Source organism: Equus przewalskii, chromosome 3 (assembly GCF_037783145.1).
Source record: "Equus przewalskii isolate Varuska chromosome 3, EquPr2, whole genome shotgun sequence".
NCBI lineage: Eukaryota > Metazoa > Chordata > Mammalia > Perissodactyla > Equidae > Equus > Equus przewalskii.
Window position 1 is genome coordinate 61,401,738 of NC_091833.1, and position 24,326 is coordinate 61,426,063.

The window sequence follows — 24,326 nt, forward strand, 5'->3', positions numbered from 1 at the left end:
GAGAAAATAGTGCCAAAATTACTTCCAAAAGAAGCTGACTCTGACATATAGTCTGGAGAATATAAGTCCCATGAGAGCAGGGACTTTTTTTCTATCTTGTGCACGGCTATATCCGCAATACCTCAAATGTGTGCTAAGTGAGAAAAATGTGCTGAGTAAATCAATGAATGACTTAATGGGTGTATCATTACTGGATCTGGGTTGTTGTAGATTAATAATCTGTTTGATGCTACCTTGAGTGGGAGCTTTTTTTTTTCCCACTAAGGCAACCTTAAGGAATTACTCCTGTAATGTAAGAGTAAATAACACTCAAGATTTCTAAGCACAGAGGAAGAGCATACAAATGACCAATGGTATGACTAAGAAGACTGAAACTTGGTGTGGGATGGAGATACAAAAGAAATGTAGGACAGGGAGCTTCCCTGACAGGCACATACAATTTAGTTGGGAACAACTAGGTAAAAATGCAAGGTCATACAGGATTAAGAGCAAAATGAATAAGGCAGAGGAGACCTGCTATAGGAGTTTGGAGAAGATGGGGACAAGCATGAGTGCTTTAAAGTTGACTCATATGACTGTTGGTCAAAAACAGACTCGACCAGAAGAGAGCTGAGGCCAGAAAAGGAATGAGAGGCAGGTTGGTAACTGAAACATGAAGTTATATATTTCCAGATTAGTACTGCAGCGGGACTGAAGAGAAAAGGTGAATAATGTGCACACACACAAACACACACACACACACACACACACACACACCACACACTGTTTTCTGCCAGGCATTCTGCTCAGCAAGTCACATATGTTAATTCATGTGAGGTGATTATTTCATTTACTCTTCATAACAACTTTATAAAATAGGGATTATTATCTCAGTTTTTCAGATGATAAAATCGAGTCTCAGAGAGGGGAAGTGATTCGCCTAAGATCATAACTGTTTTAAGCAACAGAGCTCGGATTCAAACCCAAGTCAATCAGACTCCAAATCGTAGTCTTTTATGAAAGGTTGGACATAACAGAAAAAGAGCAGGGAGTGAAAAGTAACTGTCAGGTGTCAGATGTAGAGGACCAGGCATACACAAGACACCTGGAAGGGACTATAGTAAAAGAAGAGAAAATATAGATGAAAAACTAGTTTGAAAGCACTGGAGTTTTACTTCCATTTCTAGTAGTTTCTTAGAAGAATGGTACTGGGCTTCTCTATAATTCCAGACAGTCTTCTGTACTCATGTCTTGATTACTGGGTTGGAATTTTGAGGAATAATTCTGACCAGAGAGAGTCCTAAATTATAGAGTCCCTTTCACTGTAGGAGAAATTTCCTGTCCAGTGGAGATTCTTTTGAAGAATGCAAGTTAAGGCTTCAGCTATTTGGGGCACAGTTCACAATTGTTTACTATATCATACTTCCTCATTCAACAAACAATGTTGGGCTTACTATTGAGTATATTAGGCCTTCTGTAATTTTTCCTTCTTGCCTTTGATCTGCTGTTCTCTCCACCTCTGCCCACTCTCTGCCTTATATGCACATACTTAGGAGAAATTCATCAATCCTTTCAGGCTCATTTCAAAAGGATTCTGGAAGTGCATTCACTCTTGCTTATGCGAATACTCTTGGAGTCATAATTGATTCTTCTCTTTCTTTATATTTAATCATTTAGCCAATCATCCCAACTCTCTTTTTAAATTTTATCTACTATCTAACCATCCCTTAACATCTTCACATATTAACACCCTGGCCCATGCCCCATCTGGGATAATTTCTTACTTGGATAATTACCATAGCCTCCTAAGTGGTACCCTATTTATACTTTTACTTCTCTAAGATGTATTCACCATTCAGTAGCCAGAGTGATTCTGTTAAAATCAAGTCAAATGTTATTTCTTTGTCCCAAGGCCTCCAGTGGCTTTCCATTGTACTTAGAGCAAAATCCAAATTCCTCTCTGTGGTCTACAAGGCCCTACATGATGTGGCACCCCTGCTGATACCTCTTTGACTTTCCTTCCCATCATTCTTCCCCTTACTTTACTCTGTCCCGGTTACAATGGCCTTATGGCCACTCATCAAAGCCGCCAGCCAGGCTGCGCCTCAAAATCTTCACACGTGCTACTCCATGTGCCTGGAATGTTCCTCCCCGTATATCCACAGGCTCTCTCCCTCACTTCAGCACTTAGCCTTCCTTGGTCACCCTTTCTAAGCAACTTCACTCCATAACTCCCTAGCCCCCCTTCTCATTTTATTTTTGTAACACCAAATGCTGCCTAATATATGGATATGTGTGCATTTGTTTGTTATCTGTCTTCTCCACCAGAACGTTAGTACTTGTGGGTAAGGCTTTGCCTGTTTAGGTCACCGTTGTATCCCAAGGGCCTAAACAATGCCTGACACATAGCATCCCCCCACCCTCTCCTGCAGCCCCTCCTCTCCCAGCCCTGCTCTGGCCTCCAGGAATTCCTGAGAGGGCTGTGGGCAGCCCCTTCCCTTCCCACTGGCCTCCTCAGCTCTGTTTGCAAAGGGCTGCTATGAGGGGACAGAAAGGCCCTGGGCCTCCGCTGTGCTGGGAATCATGGGTCAGGAAAAAATCACTAGCAGGGGGTGGACTCAGCTGTTGTGTTCCCTCCAAGGCTAGGGGGTGTTCCATTCCTGGTGCAGTTTAAGAAAAGAGCAGGTTGTAGGTCCTGAGAGTAGGCACACAGACTAGCTCAGGGTATGGGACTTCTCTTTCCTCTTACTGTCCCAGGGCAGCTGGGCTAGGGGCTTCCTTTCTCTCTCTCCCTAGGATCACCCCCTTCCTTTCACACAGCCTCTCCCAGTTCAAGCACAGACTCCATCATGAAAACTGTTCTCTGCAGTAGCTCAGTCAGCTAGTGCTGGCCCTGTGTCTCTCTGTGGCCTATAGGGCAAGGTGACCAATCTCTGGAAGGGCTCTTGGCTCCATCAACTCCTGGCCTATCCATGGCAGGGGACCCTGCAGTGGCAGCACACAGGACCCCATGAGAGGCCCCAAAGGTCAAGCCAGGACATTGAGGAGCAGAGAACCAGGAAGCAGCAGGAAGGAGAGGCCCATCCCCATGGCCCTCTCCAATGTGTCCCAGCCTAAACCTAACTAAGATCCTGAGCACTGTGGTATTTAAAAATTTTTTTATTGAGATATAATTAATATATAACGTTGTATAAGTCTGAAGAGTCCAACCTGTTGATTTGATACATTTATGTATTATAATATGATTACCACTGTAGCTTTAGTTAATACCTCTATCACGTCACATAATTATCATTTCTTTTTTGTGGTGAGAACATTTAAGATCTAGCATCTTAGCAATTTTGAAGTATATTGTTGACTGTCATCACCATTCTGTGCATTAGATCTCCAAAACTTACTCATCTCTACTTGCAAGTTTGTACATTTTAACAACATCTCCCTAATTATTACCCCATCCCCTAGTCTCTGGTAACCACCATTTTACTCTCTGTTTCTATAAGTTCAGCTCTTTTAGACTCCACACATAAGTGAGATCATACAGTATTTGTCTTTCTCTGTCTGGCTTATCTCACTAAGCGTAATGCCCTCAAGGTCCATCCTGTTGTCACAAATGGCAGGATTTCCCTCTTTTTCATGGCTGAATAATATTCCATTGTACATATATGCCACATTTCCTTATCCATTCATCCATTGATGAGCACTTAGGTTGTTTCCATATCTCAGCTATTGTGAACAGTGCTGCAATAAACATGGGAGTGCAGATATCTTTTCGGTATCCTGTTTTCATTTACTTTGTATATATGCCCATAAATGAGATGGCTGGATCATAAAATCAATATATAGAAATCAGTGTGTTTCTATATACTAACAGTGAAATATTTGGAAAAGAAATAAACTATCCCATTTACAAGAGCATGGAAAACAATAATATACTTAGGAGTAAACTTAACCATGGAAGTAAAACATCTATATAATGAAAACTGTAAGAGTTTGATGAGAGAAATTGAAGAAGACACAAACAAATGGAAAGATACCCTGTGCTCATGGATTGGAAGAATTAATATTGTTAAAATGTCCATATTACTATAAACAATCTATAGGTTCAATGTAATCCCTATCAAAATTCCAATGGCATTTTTCATAGAAATAGAAAAAACATTCCTAAAATTTGTATAGAATCACAAAAGACCTGGAATAGCCAAAGCAATCCTGAGAAAGAACAAAGCTGGAAGCATCAGACTTTTTGATTTCAAACTATACTACAAAGCTACAGTAATTAAAGCAGTATGGTGCTGGCATGAAAAATAGACACATAGACCAATGAACAGAATATAGAGCCCAGAAATAAATCCCCATATATACAGTCAACTAATATTTGACAAGGGAGCCAAGAACACTCAATGAGGAAAGGATAGTCTCTTCAATGAATGGTGTTGGAAAAACTGGATAACCACAGGCAGAAAAATGAAATTAGACACCTATCTCACATCACTCACAAAAATAAAGTTGAAATGGTTTAAAGATTTAAACATAAGACCTGATACTGTAAAACTCCTGGAGGAAAACATGGGGAAGAAGCTCCTTGACATTGATCTTAGCAACAATCTTTTGGATTCAACACCAAAAGCACAAGCAACAAAAGCAAAATCAACAAGTGGGACTACACCAAACTAAAAACCTTCTGCATAGCAAAGGAAACCATCAACGAAATAAAAAGGCACCCACAGGATGGAAAAAAAATCATATAGCCGATAAGGAGTTAATATCCAACTTATATAAAGAACTCATACAACTCAATAAGAAAAAACAAACAATCCAATTAAAAAACAATCAGAGAAGCTGAACAAACATTTTTCCAAGCAAGAGATACAGATGGCCAATAGATACATGAAAAGATGCTCAACATCACTAATCATCAGGGAAATGCAAATCAAAACCACAATGAGATATCACTTCAGACATGTTGGAATGCTCTTATCAAAAAGACAAGAGCTAATAAGTGTTGGTGAGGATATGGAGAAAAGGCAACCCACCCTTGTGCAGTGTGGATGGGAATGTAAATTAGTGCAGCTACTATGCAAAACAGTATGGAGGTTCTTTAAAAAATTAAAAATAGGGGCTAGCCCAGTGGTGTAGTGATTAAGTTCCCGTGCTCCGTGTCAGTGGCCCGGGGTTCACGGGTTTGGATCCCGGGTGTGTACCTATACACCACTCATCAAGCCATGCTGTGGCAGCGTTTCACATACAAAATAGAGGAAGACTGACACAGACATTAGCTCAGGGACAATCTTCCTCACCAAAAAAATAAAAAATAAAAAATAGAACTAACATATAATCCAGCAATCCCACTTCTTGGTAGATATCTGCATGCTGTGTTCTAAGAGTAGGTAGCTCACAGTGCCTGGCCATGCATACACAGAAAAACCTTAGTACCTGAACCAGGAGACACACGGGGGCTTGGGAGCCCTGTGCAGCCCTGGGCCCAGGAACAGCCGCCAAGGCTTTCTCATAGGCATGTCCCCAGTTCCTGCAGGTATGACCTGGCCTTCCTGCCTTGGGCTTCCGTAAAGTACCACTGGCCACACTACTGGGGGCTTGGTGAGCTGTGCCCAGCCCTGGCCCCCAGTCTCCAGCAGAGCCACATAGCAGTGGCAATAGCCACATCTCCTGAGGCCGGGGGCCTTAGGTCTACTGCAGACTCCCACCCTGCGGCCCCCACCCCACCTCTGGCCAACATGGCCTGACTCAGCCACAGTTGGCATGCCCTCTGTTGCTACCCCACCTGTCTGGTGTCCCAGCCTCATCCCCAATCTGTCCTGGGAGCTCTTGCTCAAGAGGCAGGTTACCTGGAGCCAGTTCATGTGCCATGGTGAGACCAGTAGGGGCAGAGGGAAGCTCAAGGACCCCACCCTGGCTAGTTCACCTCTCAGCAGACCACCCTGAAGGCCTCATGCTCTCCTGCCAATCTCACTTTGTGGGTTTCTCTTTCTTGCCCAGTCAAAATAGGTGGTAACTCATATGCCTTTCCCGCTCAGGACCTGTTGTATACGGTGTCTGGGCCAAGGCTGGTCTCTAGATATGCTCCCTTTGTTATTTTTCCAACTCCAGAGCATATTGCATGACATGCATTTCAATAAAAGTTGTGGCCTAGTCAATTTGAAGGGCAACGCTGAAAACATCGGTAATGATCAACAGATTGAAAATGAGGTCAGTAAAGTTGGACATATGAAAAATAGAAGCCACAAAGGGACTTGATATAATTTTCCACACTGCATAAAGTGGTCAAAAAGTGTCTAGTCTCTACCAAATAACTGAATAATAAAAGTGAGTTTAGTTAGAACTGAAGACATTTTTGTGAGGCTGCACAATGTATACAAATTCTGTTGCAAATCTACACACCTCTGACCTACGGAGAGTTCAGGGTTAATTCTGTAAGATCTGAGCCAAGTATGACTTCACTGACACCAGGCATCCACCAAACCCACAGGAAAGAGTTAATAAGTGGAGCAAGCTTTCAAACTGATTAAAAAGCAAGCAGATAATGATCAGACTGTCCCTGAAGTTTTCACAATTGAATTCAGGACAGACTGAATGGTCTGTGGATGTTAAGTGAAGAAATCTCTCTCTTTTTTTTTTTCCCAAGTGAGAGATTAGTTTTCAAGTTTTTATGTACAGAGTGGATCATTATTCACCCAAGTATGGCCTCCCATCTAAAGACTATGAATTCTACATCCTTTTCATGTCCACTTAGAATGGCCATGTGACTATTTTCAGGTCAATAGGATTCCAGCAAAAGAGATGCACGCATCTTCTAGTTCAATTTTCTTAAAGGTGAAGTCATTCTCACCTCCCCCTGGAAGAAAACATAGACGAGGAGGCAATTGAACTTCAATTATACGGATGAGAACAGTGCTCACATGCAACAGTGTTATAGGCTGAACTGCTCCCCCCGCAAATTCATGTGCTGAAGTCCTAACCCCAGTACCTCAGAATGTGACAGTGTTGGGAGAAAGGGATTTTAGGCCATTAAGTTAAAATTAGGTCATTAGGGTGACCTAATCCAGTATGACTGGCATCCTTTTAAAAAGAGGAAATTTGGACACAGACATGTACAGAGGGAAGACAATGTGAAGAGACGGGAGGCAGACGGCCATCTGCAAGTCAAGGAGGGAGGCCTCAGGAGAAACAGCCACGGCAACACCTTGATCTCTGACTTCCAGCCTTCTGAATTGTGAGAAATAAATTTCTGCTGTTTAAGGCACCCAGTCTGTGGTACTTTGTGATGGCAGTTCTATCAAACTAATACAAACAGTAAAATGGATGAAACCAGCAGCCCTGAATGAAACAGAGCTGCGAACTCCCTTGACTGCCTGCCTAACTCCCGACTGTTATGGGAGAAAGCGAAACTATCTTGTTTGAGTTAAGGTATTTTGGTGTCCCTTTGTTACAGCAGCTTAACCTATACTCTAGCATAATCCTTAGAGGGGTAAAAATGGAAACAACTTAAGCATTTAATAAGAGAGAAAGAGTGAAGCAAACCACAATATATTCACTAAACACAACCATGAACTAGGACCTCAGTATGGAAAATGACTGATAAAAATTTAAGTGTGTAAGTCACATATCCCTCAATCAATGTAAAATATGCATACACAAAACATCTGGAAGCAATTATGGTAAAAATAACCATATTGATTGTGATTCTAGGTAGTTTTTTTTTTTAAAAGATTTTATTTTTTTTTCCTTTTTCTCCTTAAAGCCCCCCGGTACATAGTTGCATATTCTTAGTTGTGGGTCCTTCTAGTTGTGGCATGTGGGATGCTGCTTCAGCATGGCTCAATGAACAGTGCCATGTCCACACCCAGGATTCGAACCGATGAAACACTGGGCTGCCTGCAGCGGAGTGCGCAAACTTAACCACTCAGCCATGGGGCTAGCCCCTCTAGGTAGTTTTGACATAGGTATCTTTGCTGTAAACATCTTTGCCATACGCATTTTCTCCACAAATATTTTCCCTGCACAAATAATTGGCCGTAAGTCAATTTTGCCATAAAAGATAAAATCTGACTGGTTGACAGTTTTTGGTCTCATTTTTCCATTTTTTATATCTACAGTGATAAAATTTACTGGAAGAGTGAAATAAAAGAGCATAAAGCCAGATTGCACACTATTCTAGGAAACAATAATATATCAGTCTCTGCAAATCCTTTGGTGAGAGCACAGTCATCCCTCCCACATTACCCATAGAACACTGGAGATGTGACAATATTGCATTTCACAAGGCAATACAAAGCTCAGTTACAACTATGCATCCTAGTATTTGGAAACCTATACCTCTCTTAATGAAGGAAAAAACTTTAGTGAAAAAGAAAAAGTGACCCGTAAAAACCAAAACTTGACCAAACTATGGCAAGTGTGATGCCGAAGGAGAATAAAAATCAACCAGCAAAAAAACAAAATGCATAATACTATGAATGAAAGACTTGGAAGCAGAGTCCTTAGGTACACAATACACAAAATAAAATCAGTTATTTACACAGTATGTATTAAAATATTTTGTGCTTTCATTTTTTGCAAAAAAGTCTTTTAATTTTGATATTAATTTTTCATGTGTCATTATGTCTTTTCTAAGGTCCCTCTTTTATTTTTCATTATTTTATCCTTTACAGCAAAATTGCCTTATGGCCAATTATGCGGTGAAAATATTTGTGGCAAAGATATTTACAACAAAGATGCTTACCCTGAAACTATCAGAAATGATCGGTTGTGTTAGAGGATTGCATATTCTTTCCCATAGTATATAGCTTCTTTACTTTTACAATGTAATGTACCTTTAGACTTATCTCTATAATTTCTATTTCCTATCCTATAACTTTATAGGATAGTTAGCTGAAAGCATCACTCTTAGACATTAACCCCACCTATTTTGATTTTGAGAAATGTGCCTACACATTGTTCCTCTTTCCTACCTCTTGACTTCCATTTCACCAGTTCTCCCCAGCATTACTGCGTTCCCTGTTTTGGTATAGACCAGTGCGTGGAGAGACATGGTAAGGGATGGAAGACTGGGAGGAGAGATGGTAGGGAATAATGAGCAGACATTACAGTTCCCTTCATTCCACCTCCATCTCAGCAGCATTCATCATAAAACTGAAGCAAAGCTATTAAAGCTTCAAAAGATTATAGAAACATCCGTGTGCTAGCTACGAGGTGTAAAGGAGGCCTGAGAGTTCACCAAATGTGAGCAAGGTTAGCTGAATTGACAGCACGGGAAGTCATTCGTTAGACTGTTCAGCTGACCAAATCTATTCAGTGAGTTGCTGTTACAAAAGCAGTGTAATTACAAGCTTCCGGGACTAGGACTACAGACTGCTTTCCAGGTTGTTATTCAGGACAGGCAACTACAACTCACCGCACATAATCTCTTGTTTGTGTCTGATGAGAATACAGCATTCTTGGTCAGAAATGTATGACGTTTTCTTCAAAGCTACTGATAGCAAATGATTAAAGAAAATTCCAGGTGAAAGTAGGTATGTCTCACCATTTTTCTTTTTAGATCTATACAGCAAATCTGAATTTTTCAGATAGATTATTTATTGTATGATTTTATTAGTTACGAAAACAATTCTTAGACACAAAGTAATTTTATCACAGATGCTTTTAAATACTATTTCTTCTTTTAATGTCTTAAATTGGAGGGGGAGGCATGTTCAGGTAACTGAAGGGGAATGGTAATATTTGTCAGAGGCTAGAAGGAATTATGAACTATCTTGAGTTCTATAATTGAGGATCAATACAAAAGAGCATTTTAATTTAGTAATAATTTTAGGGCCCTATTAATTCCCTGAAGCACTCAGAGAGGAATGGCGTTGCAGGGCAGAGTAACTTGGATCTATACTGAGGAAAAGCACCAATGTGGATTCCCTAGGAAAGCTGCTAAGCAAACAATACCTCCAACACTGAACATCCTACATGGGTAGTAACACTGAGAAACTGTAATCAAACACAAGTGAATAATCATGTGGTAGAGATGAGTATGGCACTGGATGTGAATTTGAACTATATGACCACTACTTTCATGACTATTGTAGGGCATCGACATAAATATAAGCAGTGTTCACTTTTCACCATAGTGAAAGACCATGAAAATGATTGTGCAAGCTGAAACAGCGCACAGCAATCTTAATAGTCAACACGGCAAATTATGTTTGTTCAACGACCTTTAAAAATGTTTAGTGTTTTAATGTCAAAACATTTAAAACTCTCTTACTCTGGTTTATAAATATGTAGGAAATTGAAAATAATAGAAAAACTAATATTTATTTAGTACACCGTAATTTAAAACATTAGAAACATTGAGAATTAGTGTTTTATTTCTATGTAAAGGTCTTAGCAAGAGTAGTTTGAACGGTGCTTTTCTTCTGGTCATATTCTTTATGATCTGGAGCCAGCATCTTTTCTACGCCTTGGTGAATTGTCAGATTCCTTTCTAAGTTTGGATCGGCTTCCAACATTTTGTCTTTGCCCTTTCAAGGTCGGGAAATTTTTCTGAGAGTTCCTTTAATGTGAAGTTTTATGTCATGTCACTTCCTCTGAGACACTGCCATCCTTTTAGTCACAACCATTTTCCTCATTTTTGTCGCTAAGTTTGCTTCACTAAGTTCCTCTGGCTGTATACCTAGAGTCTCTCAAGTGGCAAACGGTGGCGTCATCAACATCCCATGGCCAGCTATTTCAAATTTCACTTTCAGTATTATCACTTTTCATTTATTTGCCGGCAATTCCTTCTTTCTGAGATCTATTTTTGTAAAATATGTGGTTTATCACTGGGAGACAAGGAGTCAACAGAATTACACACTTTGCTGTCCGAACTGAACAGCAAACGTGCTATGACCAATCACTAAGAGATTTTGAAAGAAGTGATGGGATTGATCACAGATCACGATGCACATTTATTTACATAATGATTTGTGGACTGAAGAGCTAGCAGAAGAGTCTGCACTTTATGAAAATACAGTTAATACGCCATGCTAACTGAAATTCAAACCGCTTCACTGGGGGACTGCTGTTATTCAGCCAGACCATGGTAACTGAAATCTGTACATATCAGAACCATGCAAAGTGAGGGCTGCTGTACGCCAATACTGTTGTCCAGACACTTTTAAAATCTGCTACTATACATCTCCTGGGGGAGAAGCGGAATAAAAGAAGTAACTTCATGTCCCCAAAGCAAAATATTAGCAAAGTGAAGTACAAGATAGTGGGGACAACAGAGGGTAGAAATTCCAAGCGCCTGGCTGTGGACCCACAGGGCCCTATTACTATGTCATCTCAGACAAGATGCCCAGGCTCTGTGTGCCTCTGTAAATGAGGGATAATAGCAATATCTACCTTATAGGGTTGTTGTAAGAATTAAAGGGATAAGTTACGTAAAAGGCTGAGAATAGTACCTAGCACATTGTAAGTACTTCTCAAACACTAGCTACTATTATTACTAAATGAAGAACAATACCAAATGACCTGAAAAGAGGATATCCCCATGTAAGAAAGCCTCTTATACCTTCCTTACTCTCAATGTAATTTTCTACTAGACTTGCCAGCTCTCTCTCTAAGAATATTGGCAATTTTGTGACTGAGGTGGCAGGAAATTATTGGAGGAGTGATGGAGGGACAACAATTATTTCTCTCTAGTCCTGACCACAACACAATGCCACCAGCTCAGGAAGGGCTATTCTATTCTACTCTGGGCTCAGGAGAGGAGGAAGAAGGAAGAAGAGAATGGAGCAGAGGCAAAAATGAGAGCAAGAAACCCTCGTAGATGAAGGAAGCTGTGCTCTGGAGGAAATTATATCTAAACCAAAGCAAAAACCTGACATTAAAGTCAAAAAGAAATATTTAGGGAGTTTTTATGTCTCCTTTTGTTAAGAACCATAATAAGTGGTGATGCAACCCTTATGGTGTATTTGATATAAAATATCACTCTTCTTATAGAGGAGCCTGATTCAAAACCGAAGCCAAAACATCTCACAATGAAGAAGATCACAAGTATGCATTTGTCTTTTCTTAGAAAGAAAATAGATAAAATAACTCTTGGTTTTACAAATCAGCGAATTTGCAATGATTTACACATTTCTGAAATGGCCCAAATGGGGTCATTGATGAAATGATTCTTTACAAATCATTCTCATAAAAGTAATCTACTGGAAATAGGTAGTCCTGTTTCCTTTATTAGTGCGCCAAACATTTCTACAGGGACAATTTACTTCACCATTTGACTTTACCTTCATCTGTTTTGTTTGTCTTGGCTATGGTTATAGTGAAACTTCCACCGATACTCGCAAAGCAGCCACACTTTCCCTGTGGCAATCTGCAGCCAAACGCTACCTATAAGTTTTGTGGCATAACCCAAGTTAAAATTCCTCCCTCTCAGCTGAGGGATCATCCCTCACCTCAAGTTAAGTCCTGATGAACAACCTGAAGAGCAACATGTCAAAACCTATCACTTGCCTGCTCCTCTGGGTGGCTGAGTCATGGCCTCGCTGGCAAGGCCTTCTTTTCCAAGTCCAGACCTTCCTTAGGGCTCTGGCTCCATGAACCAGCAGGGTAGTAAGAGTGATATTATCAATCATATAGGCATACTTCATGGCAGGATCAGAGAAACCTGACCTTCCAAAAGTTTCCATGGTTTTACACAATCATTTGGTAGCACTCAGTTGAATGTCCAAGATGCACCAAGCACTAGAGCTGGAAGGAGCCACTGCTGTCATTGCTATCATTTAACTAATAACACTGATGGCCAGAGAGACTGCAAAGTTATCAGGTTACTATACTAGATCTAAAAGCACCTCTTCAGTCTCCCAGCCTAATTCTCTTTCCTGTTCATCTTATACCTTTGTTTCTCTGTCATTTCCTTTTTTATTTCATTATATACTTAGATGCACATAACTGCAATTTAATTTAAGATTCGACCAAGCAGAGTGGTATGCAAACTGAAGTGCGTATCTATGTGTAGCTAAGCATAAGCACCCACTTAAAAAGGCTCATTTTTTTACATATTCAGAATACCCTCATGAGTAAAAACCATTCTTAGCTAAACATAAAAATGCATGGAGGGGCCAGCCAGTGGCGCAGCGGTTAAGTGCACACGTTCCGCTTCCGCAGCCCAGGGTTCCCCAGTTTGGATCCCGGGTGTGGACATGGCACGGCATGACAAGCCATGCTGTGGTAGGCATCCCACATATAAAGTAGAGGAAGATGGGCACGGATGTGAGCTCAAGGCCAGGCTTCCTCAGCAAAAAGACGAGGATTGGTGGCAGATGTTAGCTCAGGGCTAATCTTCCTCAAAAAAAAAAAAAAAACAAAAAGAAGGCATGGAAATAATCTGACACCAATGAACTATGAGAGAAGGATCTTATAAGATGCAGTGAACTACTGGGTAAGCTGGCCCCACAAGGACAGTCAAGGTTGTGAAGTGCAAACATCCCTGCTTTTCTTGCCTTGAGCCAGTTATCATGTGCTGTCTGTGCCATTTGGGTGCATCATAAGTGGGTGGTGATTTTGCAATAAATACATGGTAACTATAATGTTATCAAGAGGCAGAATGACAGTGAAAAAATAAGAAACAAGGTCAAGTTGTAAAATGAAATGTATCCTTAACTCTTTCAAGTTGAGAAATTCAAATAAATTATTGACATCTGACATTGGTGATTGAACACGAAAAATGAAATAAAGAAATGAGGTCATTTCCTAGAAGAGTTCAGTGTGTAGACAGACATAACACACACATATATACAGACAGACGACCACGTTCACTTGGAGAGCCACCCCTGTAAGACTAGAAGCTCCATCCCTGGCAGGGACCCTGTGAATGACAGCCTATGAGGGCAGGAGTATGCTCTCGGATAAGGTCCCTCTGGGGGCTGGCCCCGTGGCTGAGTGGTTAAGTTCGCGTGCTCCGCTGCAGGCGGCCCAGTGTTTCGTTGGTTCGAATCCTGGGCGTGGACATGGCACTGCTCATCAAACCACGCTGAGGCAGCATCCCACATGCCACAACTAGAAGGACCCACAATGAAAGAATATACAACTATGTACTGGGGGGCTTTGGGGAGAAAAAGGAAAAAAATAAAATCTTTAAAAAAGAAAAAAAAGGTCCCTCTGTACTTTGCTCTTATTCACCATTCTGTCCCCAGAGTGTATTATTGCATATTTCTGTCCTGTGGTTTTCCTTTTTTTCTTTTCTTTTTAGCACCAGGCTCAGATTGCCTACCTGGATCCTGTCCTTGGTGCACACTGGAATCTTACCTGTGGCGCCAATACCCTAGACACTGCTGAGTGTCTGCATGGCTCTTCTTCTTCACATGGCTCTGCTCTTTTTGGCCAGAATGATCAATCTAATATAAAAAATATTTCTAATATGAAAATGTCTCCACTTACTTTACTACATTCATGTCTTATTAGACATCTAGGATTCCTAGACTACACTGAACCCTGAATGCAGTCTGACAAAGATACTGGAAGTAAAACTGGATTAGCGGTCAGGCATATAAAAACATGTCTGTCTTAGGGCTCAGCTTCCTCATCTGTAGAGATAAGGCATTGGGTTAGGATTGTTTTTTCATTATGACACATTGGCTGCCTTATGACACATTGGCTGCCTTATCTCCTTCGTTGGACATAGAAATGCTAGCCTAGCTCCTCTTCCTCATCTTCTTTAAAACACAAGTAAAGAATATTGACTTAAATGACCCAGATAACTGTCTAGATCTGAAATGCAGTTAGGGTTAGCACCCGCATCTGAAGATGCCTTCTGGCTCTAAGAGTGAAAGGCTGAGTATACAGCATGGACGGCGAAGTATAGAGACACACTCCAAAAAATCAAAATAATGCCTGCTATAAAAGGCCAGCTGAATTCTTTCACTAAAAAACGGCACTACAAGGAATTTAATCTTAAAACTAAATATTAATGGTGCGATTCTATTTTCCTCCCAAGAAAGGAGAGAAGAAGGAAAGGAAGGCTAGAAAGAAGGAAGGCCAGGTGGGCAGGCAGGCAGGCAGAAAGAAGGAAGGGAAGAAATATGTTAGTACAACTAAACTCTTTTCCCTCAGAGGAAAGAGGTGTAATGATTAATAACTTAACAATGTCCCAACAGATAGAAAGTTTCTTCTTCTACTATCAAAACATGCAAAGCAGAATCTTTCCTTTTCTTTACTTATCAAGAGATAAAGTTTATTACCTTCAAAGTCCACATCTCCAACTAATTTTGTCTTTCCTGTCACTGGGTCGTGGACATAGTTGATACCCACGTCAATTACAGCAGCACCTTCTTTAACCATATCAGATGTAATCAACTTTGGAATACCTGAAAGTAAAACAGAGTTGTAAAACACTCCGGAAAATACTTGAACTTTGTCCTTGAGTAAAACAAAGGTTTATTCATCTAATTTTTTGTTGTCATTGCTTTGAAAAAATACTTCCTAAGGAAGAGGCCAACTGTGCTTGATCATTTCTGATCACACCAAAGAGCAAAGGTAGCACATGGGGGCTTCTGGGGATAAAATCCTGCCAGGATTTACCCTTTCACCTTAGTGATTGCTCACCCGACTTCTCCAAATGGATACCTGCTTGAGCAGCATCCTTTTGTATTTCATGTACTGTAAAGAGCATGGGGAATTTACAGAGATGAAAGAGGCTCCTGCTGAAGTGCAGTGGAGTGGAGAGGAGTGAAAACAACTTGGAAATTGGAGGCAGAGGGAAGAAAGGGAAGGAGGAAGGACAGAGAAAAAGAAAATCAATGAGAATGATAATAATTCATATTCCCCAGTGTTGTGGTAACCTGTACAGTGCCTTACACAAAGTGGTATCTCATCAACCCTAAACACGAAGTGCTACCTTGAGCTTTCTTTTTATTTCTTCTGGGTTTCTTTGATTCACTATGTCTGTACGTGACTCGGAAAGGTGTAAGATCAGTAAGCTCTACTCACTATTTCTACTTTCCAGTTCGAAAGATAGCTCCACAGAGATCTTATATCACCATCTATTTTCTATAACTATTTTCAAATTTTATTTCAAGTACAATAGTACCAGCTAACAATGGCTAATGTTACAATTTTTTGGTTAATAAGTAACAAACCATCCCCAAACTTAGTGTCTTAAAACAACAATTTATTATTATGTCTCATGGTTCTGTGGATGATCTTCCTTGAGGTCTGTCATATAATTAAACTGTGGCTGAGGTTGAAGTCATCTAAAGATGTGACCAGGCTGACTGTCCAAGATGGCTCATTCACATGGCTGCAGTTGATGACCATGGAGGGCTGAACTCAGCTGGGGCTGTCAACTGGAGCACACAGGCATGGCCTCTCCATGTCGCTTGGGCTTCTCACAGCCTGGCAGCTTCCAAGAGTGAGTGTTCCAAGAGACAGGAAGTAGAAATTGCCAGTTGCTTAAGGCTGGAACCTGGAAACTGGCACAATGTTGCTTCAGTCCTACTCTATTGGTCAAGCAGTGACAGAATCCACTTAGATTTAAGAGGAGGGATACAGCCTCCACTTCTCAGTGTGAGGAAAATCAAAGAATTTGTGGCCATCTTTACTCTACTCCAATGCCTCTGGTGGATGTTGTGTCTGGTAGATGATGTACTCACTTTCACATTCTACCCCCTTGCAGGAAAAGGGCCACCCCAGAGGCATTCTTCTAGCATCTAAACTATCCATTTAAGCATTCCAGATTGTTTACATGTCACCTTGTGACATATGATTTTTAGTGTTAGTAAGAATTTAAAGTCTATAAAGAAATGATCAGTGCCAAAAGAGATGTAGCTACATGATAGGTTCCTCAGCCACAAACTCACATAACCAACAAGGCATCAATGTTTGAGATCTAAGCAGAGCACGTGAATTCAACCACTACCCCACCGGGCCTGCCCTGCACGAAATATTTTTAAGATGAAAATGTTGATGAAATAGTTATTAACATCCAGCTGCTATGCTTTTGAAACAGATTCAAATCTACCTCCCAATTGTAATTGTTCATTACAATTTCTTAGAATATCTGACTGGCAATGGACAAAGGCACAATTTTCAAAATAGAGAGAAATGTGAGCTTGATTTTAATTTCCAGGAAAATTTCAAAATGGGAAAAACTTAAATGCATGTTTATTTTTTTCTGATGATGATGTTACATATGTCTGTTGTAGGAAATCTGGAAAATATCTAAATGTTTAAGTTGAAAATAAAAGTCACTATAATCTTGCCATCCAAAGATGATAATTTTATTTTTTGTTGCATTTCTTTCTAGTATTTCAAAATATTTATTTTTAGATATAAAGTATTATGCCTCTAATTTTGTTTATGTCTCACTATGTATCTTACATTTTTGTCACTAAAATTGTGAGCATGTTCTTATCTCATCAATTATTTGAAATTTAAAAACCACATGAAATAATTTATGGATTACAATAAGTTATTCATTCTGCACTCTTTCCAATATTTTGCTATTATAAATAATGCAGTGACTGTTTATGTTCAGAAAACTACAGATGACATCTTAATTGCAGCATCAAATCTGACAAAATTTTTCACTGAACCCTTATTAACATGAGGGAAAAACGTGGGTGGATGAAAGCTCCTATTGGTACAGTCATGGCTGGTTAGATAACATATTCCAAAACACTCGATCCATCTGTAAAAAGGTCTATTAAGATCTTCCATGAAAAGTATTTGTCAGTGCTATTTTCAAATTTTTTATAAAGAATTTGTAAGAACACATGGGCATTGTGATAGTTATTTTATCTTTGTCCTCCTCCAGGTCCATTTTCCATCTTTCTCTGCTCTACCCTATGCCAGGGGTGGGGCTGATCCGTACAGAGGTCTTGTGTGCTTCCTATCTCTCTTGGAATCCTGTCACCGCCATGAGAACAAGCTCAAACTAGTCTACTGGAGGATACAAATCCTGTGGAGGAGAGCTGAGTTGTTTCAGCTTAGGCCATCCCAGACCAGCCAGCCTCCAGCAACCACTAGCTGAAGGCAGCAGATGCTTGAGCAAGCCCAGTCAAGGTCAGAAGAAACAGGCCACCGTCACGATAACTGACCAGCTGAACCACAGACTCATAAGAAATTGAAAAAAGAAAGTGGTTGTTTAAAGTGACTGAGTTTTGTTGTTGTTGTTGTTTTTTAACCCAGCAATAGCTGTATAGTCTATATTTCCAAACCACACGAAATTGGATAGAATAGCTAGTAGGTAGCCACTTTGGAAGGATGGACTATAAGTAGCAAGAAGAATTTGAAAGGGGATAAATGTATAATTCTGACTAGGTTCTGTACTTGATTAAAAAGTCATTAAAATAACTATTAGGCTACACTAAGAAAAACAGTGTCCAGATACAAGGATGTAATGTTGCCACTATATTTTTAGCAGACTTTCTCTGGAAATGCTGGTTGCATTGCAGAGGCTGGTCTAGTGAAGAGTGATTAGAACAGATCAAGAAATCATGTCATGTGGAGCAAGTGCTATCAAACTGGTTGGTTTAATGGCTTACTGTCAGTCTGCGACAAGATAAAAAAGCTTGTGCCATAAGGTAAGGCAACTCTATCACTCAACACACTGTTTAACTCAGCTAGCTTGACTTTTTCATAGCAAGATTTTTTCAGTGAGGGAAGCAGCTCCATATCTTGTTGTGGACCTGTAACATATGGTTCCCAGTGGCCAAGAAACAGTCACAGACCAGTACCAGTCCACATACTGAGCACCTCTGAAATAGGAGAATGGGTGAATACACTCAGGCTGCTTATCTCAGGGGAAAAAAAAAAACAACAAAAAGCAAAACCCAGTTGTCACGGTAGTATCTCCAATATGTTAAAATGAATAGGGAGTAGATTTACTCTGTATGTTTTCAGAAGGAAGAATGAAGGAAGGAGGGAACAAAGTAAGAGAAAAGATTTTAGCTCAATATGGAGAATATTTTAAGAATAATAAAATATGCCACAAAGAGAAATGTTATACTGTCCTTATTCCCCATTAGAAATATTCACAATAGGCTAGAGGAAGGGTTGAATTGGGAAGATTCGTGATGCCTTCCAACTGTGTGATTTAAACATTCTCTTTTATCAGTCAAATTTTAAAAAATGTCTTCTTTCTTCTCTCAATTAATTCATTTCCAAACCCTTACAGACTTCTGACCTTATCATTCTACTAAAGACAAGAAAGAAATAATACAAATGGTATTTAGTGGTTGAAATTATCACAAAGAGACATAAAAAAATCTATTTCAGATGTTAAATACTCTAAGTCGTCTACTTGTTTTCTTGTAGAGGCAAATGATTGGAAGTATAAAGTTGTTCATTAGTTGTATTTTTAAAGACACAGAAATTTCTTAGAGATGATGTATTTAGTTCTGGGAGTATACAAATGCAATATATTTAAATTCTTATCACTTGACAACAGTGAAATAGCAGTAAAAGCTATTTAAATATTTGGTCAAGATAAGACCTATACATACCATTAGGATGTAGTGTCAGAAAAAAATTTTTTTTTTGCTTTTTGTTAAAGTTGAAAATGAAGAGTGATTTCAAGGGAACATTTCCTATGAGCTTTATTTATTTTTTTTGCTGTGACAATTCCATGGAAACATATCCTTAATTCTCATAATTTGAAGGCTCAGGCATTATATGTGAGAACCGAAACCATCCACACCCACATAGCTTACTGTGTACATTAATATGACTTTACTATTCCACTATCTTCATCAACATGACTTTATTATTCCAGGAAACTCTTGCTCAGAAAGATAAAAGTTGCAAGTAATTTCATTGTCTCAGGAACTTAGTGAAAAACTCATTTTAATTAACATCAAACTGTTTGACTTTTCAGTAGATAGTATGAAATGACTGTTTATTCTCCAAGACTCTTGGAAACCCTTGCTTCAAAACCCTCTCCTTGTTGTGCCCACAAATCCTAACCTTTTATAGTATGATCCTTCCCCAACCCTAATCAAGCCTCTGCATTAAAAGACTTGCCTTAAACTTCAACATCTCCTAACTATCTCAACTTTGCTCCCATACCCCAAGATGCTACTAAGGTAAACTGGCTTTCTAGGGGAAAAAATCCCTGATTTGTGAAATTTGATGATTTCTGTGGTATAAATATTCCTACTATGGCTGACTTCAAGCTGCCAAGGTGATATCACTGAACATGAAATTGGGAAGAGATGCTCAGAATCAACCTTCTCAGGCTGATAGGAGCTAGCTCCAGGGACCACTGCTCCCAAGGGACTGTCAAGGTAGTGTTGTCCCATGCTTCCATAAACTCAGATTTGTCTTATCAATGGATTGTTCGGGTGATATCTGGGGAGAGCCGGTATTCAACCCTATTGGGGATCCACAAAGATCTAATCAAGAACTTCTCTTGGCCATGATCCAAGACCTCAACTCGGAAACTGCTGGCGCCTCTGTGGCTTCTTGAGCCTCCGGCAGGGACAGGAAGCTGCTGGCCTCTCTGACTGGGATGATGAGGTAAGCCTCACTTTGAATCTGATTTCTTTTCATTAAAGCTCCCCAAAAGCTGAGTTTAATTTATCTTCTACGAATAAGGAACCCTTTTTAGGAATTCTTTCATTATGCAATCAGTTAAAGAACTTTCATCCATGGTGGAAATCAGTCTTATTACTTATAACACAATTTGTCTTTGTCCCTGTCATTTTTCGTTGTGTATCTATAAGAGAAAAGTTCGTAGGAAGGGCATGGGGGTAAGTCAGAGAAATCCATTCCTCAAACTGACCCTGAGGACTGAGAAATTCAGAAAGCGGCTTTTGAATTTTGGAAAACCCTGTGGAAAAACTTTGCCTCGGGTCACTTAGCAAAATTTTATGAGAACTGTCCTCAGTCTTGTTTTGTCCGTGAAATCTCTCCAAACCTTTCTGTCTGCGGGGAACTGCAAATTAGTCAGGTTTGCAGCTGGAGACGGGCCAGCCAGTAGGCCGCAGGGGCGCTGAGGCCACGAGGTACAGCACTTTCAACTGACCGGTCCTAGACTCTTCCAGATTTGCCTCAGTCTAGACCAGAGACCACTCGACCTCTGATGTAGACTGCTGCTTCCTACATGTATTTACACCACATCCCACGTTCTTATACTTACCTTTCTAAATGCCATCATTTCACCAAGGATAATTTAGAACTACAATAGCCATTCTGAGGAACTTTGATGTGAATAAAAGTGCTCCTTTGAGAGGTGCCTTACAACATAAAGGAATAAAATCTCAAACATCCAATGGTCTGCCTTTTTTAATGTTCTTGAGGAAGTATCCAAAGATATTCAGATTCCAAAATTGTTCCCTTAAAAGATTTCTTGGCCAAGGCAAACAAAATGTGGTAAACTAAAAATGGTCTCTCTCTTCGATTCCTCCAAATCTTAGCACAAATCTAATAGCCTTTTTCCTATCATTCCTCTTTCCCCCAGCCTAAGTTTCTCCATTGCCTTCTGACTTGTTCCTTTTCCCTTCCAGCTGGCCAGAAACCCCCAAAGTGCAATTACCTCATAAAGTTAAATCCCCCTCAGAAAAGGAAAACCACTTGGTTTTTAAGATCTAGTCTTATTCTGAGCCGAAAGACGGTGTTGAAAATTTTCTAAAGCCTAAAAATTTGCAGAGGAATCAGGAATAGTTTTAGGAACGTATAATCCAGCACTCCCAAGTATATATGTTCAGATGCAAAAGAAGTGGATGGAAAGGTAGAATTCAAAGACCCCAAATTGCATAAGAAATCAGGCAGATTTAGAAAAACTGTATAGATTGGGCAAGGTCTTTTGGAAACTATCCCCCAAATCATTCCTGTGAACAGAGAGTAGACTCTGATTCAGTCCTATAAGCAAAGAAAGGATCCATCCAGTGGGAAATTCAGAGACAAGCTCTTTAATACCTTTACACAGCATTCAGCACTAACTCCTGATGCAGAAGTAGTGAGTTCTCTGCTAACTGTGAATAACTTTGAGCCTTAAATGGAAGCTTAATACACAAGAAAAACTAGAATGGGAAATAGCCCCATTCCCAGACCTCCATCACTGAACACTTTGAAAGAGGCTAAGAACAAAAACAGAATAAGACTTGGAATAAATTTATGGCTTTACAGATAAAACAATTAGACGCTCTCAATCATGAAACAAAAGGAGTCACTTGATAAAGACATTTGTAGATACTGTAAACAGAAAGAACATTAGCCAAAAAACAAAACAAACCTAAAGGAAGTGAACAATGCACTTTGTTCCTCGAGGAAGAGGAGGAGGAATCAAACGCCCAGTCTCCCATTTTATCCTTAAATTCACAATAGAAATTTCTCACAATGTTAAAGGACAACCTTTTGCTTGATCTAGGCATCCCTTTATTAGCTTTAAACTCTGCTCTTCTTATTCAACGTCTCCCTCGGAGTAAACAAACTTCTCAAGTGGTGGGTATCTAATAAGCCTCATACATTCCCCACTTGTCCTGGCCCAGGGCAGAGGTGCAGTCTTTCCTCTGTGACACCACACCTGCTAACTTGATAGGGAGAGATGCACTCCGAAAATGCAATTGCCAACATATTAAATGACTTGATGGTTTCTTTCCTAAAATCCCTGAGGACTCCCTATTCATCCTGAGGTCACAGCTATTTGAATATTGACTTAGACTTACTGGTACTTGTGTGTCTAAATAAAGCCCCAGTTGAAGATCTCAAAGAGGTGCCAGAGTTTTTGTGGGTAACACTTCTATGATGTTGGCAGGATTCATGGGGCTGAATCCACCGGAGTTCAGACTGACCTCTATCTAAACTTATGCATCTGCTGCCAATCCTCCACTTTTTGCTGAGGAAGACTGGCCCTGAGCTAACATCCGTACCCATCTTCCTCCACTTTATATGTGGGACGCTTGCCACAGCATGGCTTGTCAAGCAGTGCCATGTTGGCACCTGCGATCCGAACGGGCGGACCCCAGGCAGCCAAAGCAGAACATGTGCACTTAACTGCTACGCTACCAGGCCGGCCCCAAAACTTACACAATACTCTCTTAAAGTACAAGCTAAAGAAAGACTAAAAATGATAGTGAATAGACTCATTCTTACAACACTCATCCTCCTAGTTAAAAACCCAATGGATGAGGAGATAGATTCATTCAGAATTTTAGATGCATAAACAGAATATTCATTCTCTGGTTCCCTGTAGTAGCAAACTCAAATTCTTTTTCTCTTTGTGCCTCCTGAGGCTATATATTTTAGTTTTGGATCTGTATTTTGTTTTCCTTAGTGTCCCTTTGGATTATAATAATCAATACTTACTTGCCTTCTTCTGCAAATGTCAACAATATACCTACTTGGGTTGTTATGCCCAGAAGTTCACTAAGACACCCTCACACTTTTCACAAGTCCTCAACTCAGACCTAAAATATCTGAAATTTGCCTGTAATTCTACTCATCATTCAAGTGAAGATTTGAGGCAGAATATATAATTCAGAAGATATGAATCAAAAGCTGAATTTGAGGTTTGTAACAGTTCAAAGTACTTTTATGTTATGCTGATCATATTAGCAGACATATTCCTGAAGTATAGAGGTAATAAGACACATTACAAATACAATAAACTAGCTATTAGAGTTTATAGAAATACTTGCTGTTGTAAACTCTCAGCTTGATATTTAGTAGTTTTCAAAACTCTTATATCAGTTGTCTAAATTCCTGATAAAACATATCAACTCTATATGCTGGGATATCCAGTAAAATCTGAACTCTAATTGTTATGTACTTATAATATCATCATTAAAAAATTCTAGCTTACAAATATAATTATACACTAAAGCCCAAGGAAGCTTTATGGAGGTAAGCTTGGGTTTTTTTCCCCAAGCCAATTAATCCATCTATGAATTTATTTCTTGCAAAAGAAAAAGGTCTATTATTAATGCAGATTTTCAAAAATAATTGGGATAATTATTTTAGGGTGAACTATTCTCATCAGGAAATTTAGTACGATTTCTGATTCTTCTAAGATTTCTCTCTTGTGGGTGAAAATCTCTTGGACTGATAAGTGTAGACTAACCAATGGATGATCGGCCCAGAATTACCTACCTCAAAGGTCACGACTTTCTTATTAGGCGATCGCAAATCTGTTATTTTGTGATTCCTTACGTGACAAATATGAAATAAATCACCAATGTTGTCTTAGCAAAATACACTGAATAAACAACATATTAAAACAATACTGTCACCGACTAGTTACCTGAGGAACTCAAGGGTGGGTTTGGATATTTTAATTGTTTTTCCAAATTGTTCTTTTTCCTTTTGTTATGTTAAGGAGATGCAAACACCAACCACCCTGAACCAGATCAAGCCTC

The 24,326-nt window shown here is 39.7% G+C and overlaps 1 protein-coding gene across 16 annotated transcripts in view; it reads right to left on the reverse strand.

Moving 5' to 3' along the window:
• The window catches only part of MTHFD2L (methylenetetrahydrofolate dehydrogenase (NADP+ dependent) 2 like), a 143,068-nt gene that overhangs the window by 11,539 nt on the left and 107,203 nt on the right, over nt 1–24,326 (reverse strand). For 12 of the 16 annotated variants that reach the window (XR_011538676.1, XR_011538678.1, XR_011538679.1 and 9 more), the window contains one exon: nt 15,213–15,338. The exons of 1 other annotated variant lie outside the window; for it this stretch is intronic. Coding sequence is in view for 9 of the 15 variants with exons in the window: in XM_070614642.1 (XP_070470743.1) it covers nt 15,213–15,338 (126 nt within the window). In the remaining 6 variants the exon portion in view is untranslated. Of the gene's footprint in view, nt 1–14,280; nt 14,370–15,212; nt 15,339–24,326 lie in introns of those variants that run through there. 3 more of the 16 variants (XR_011538675.1, XR_011538674.1, XR_011538677.1) reach the window with 1 other exon arrangement.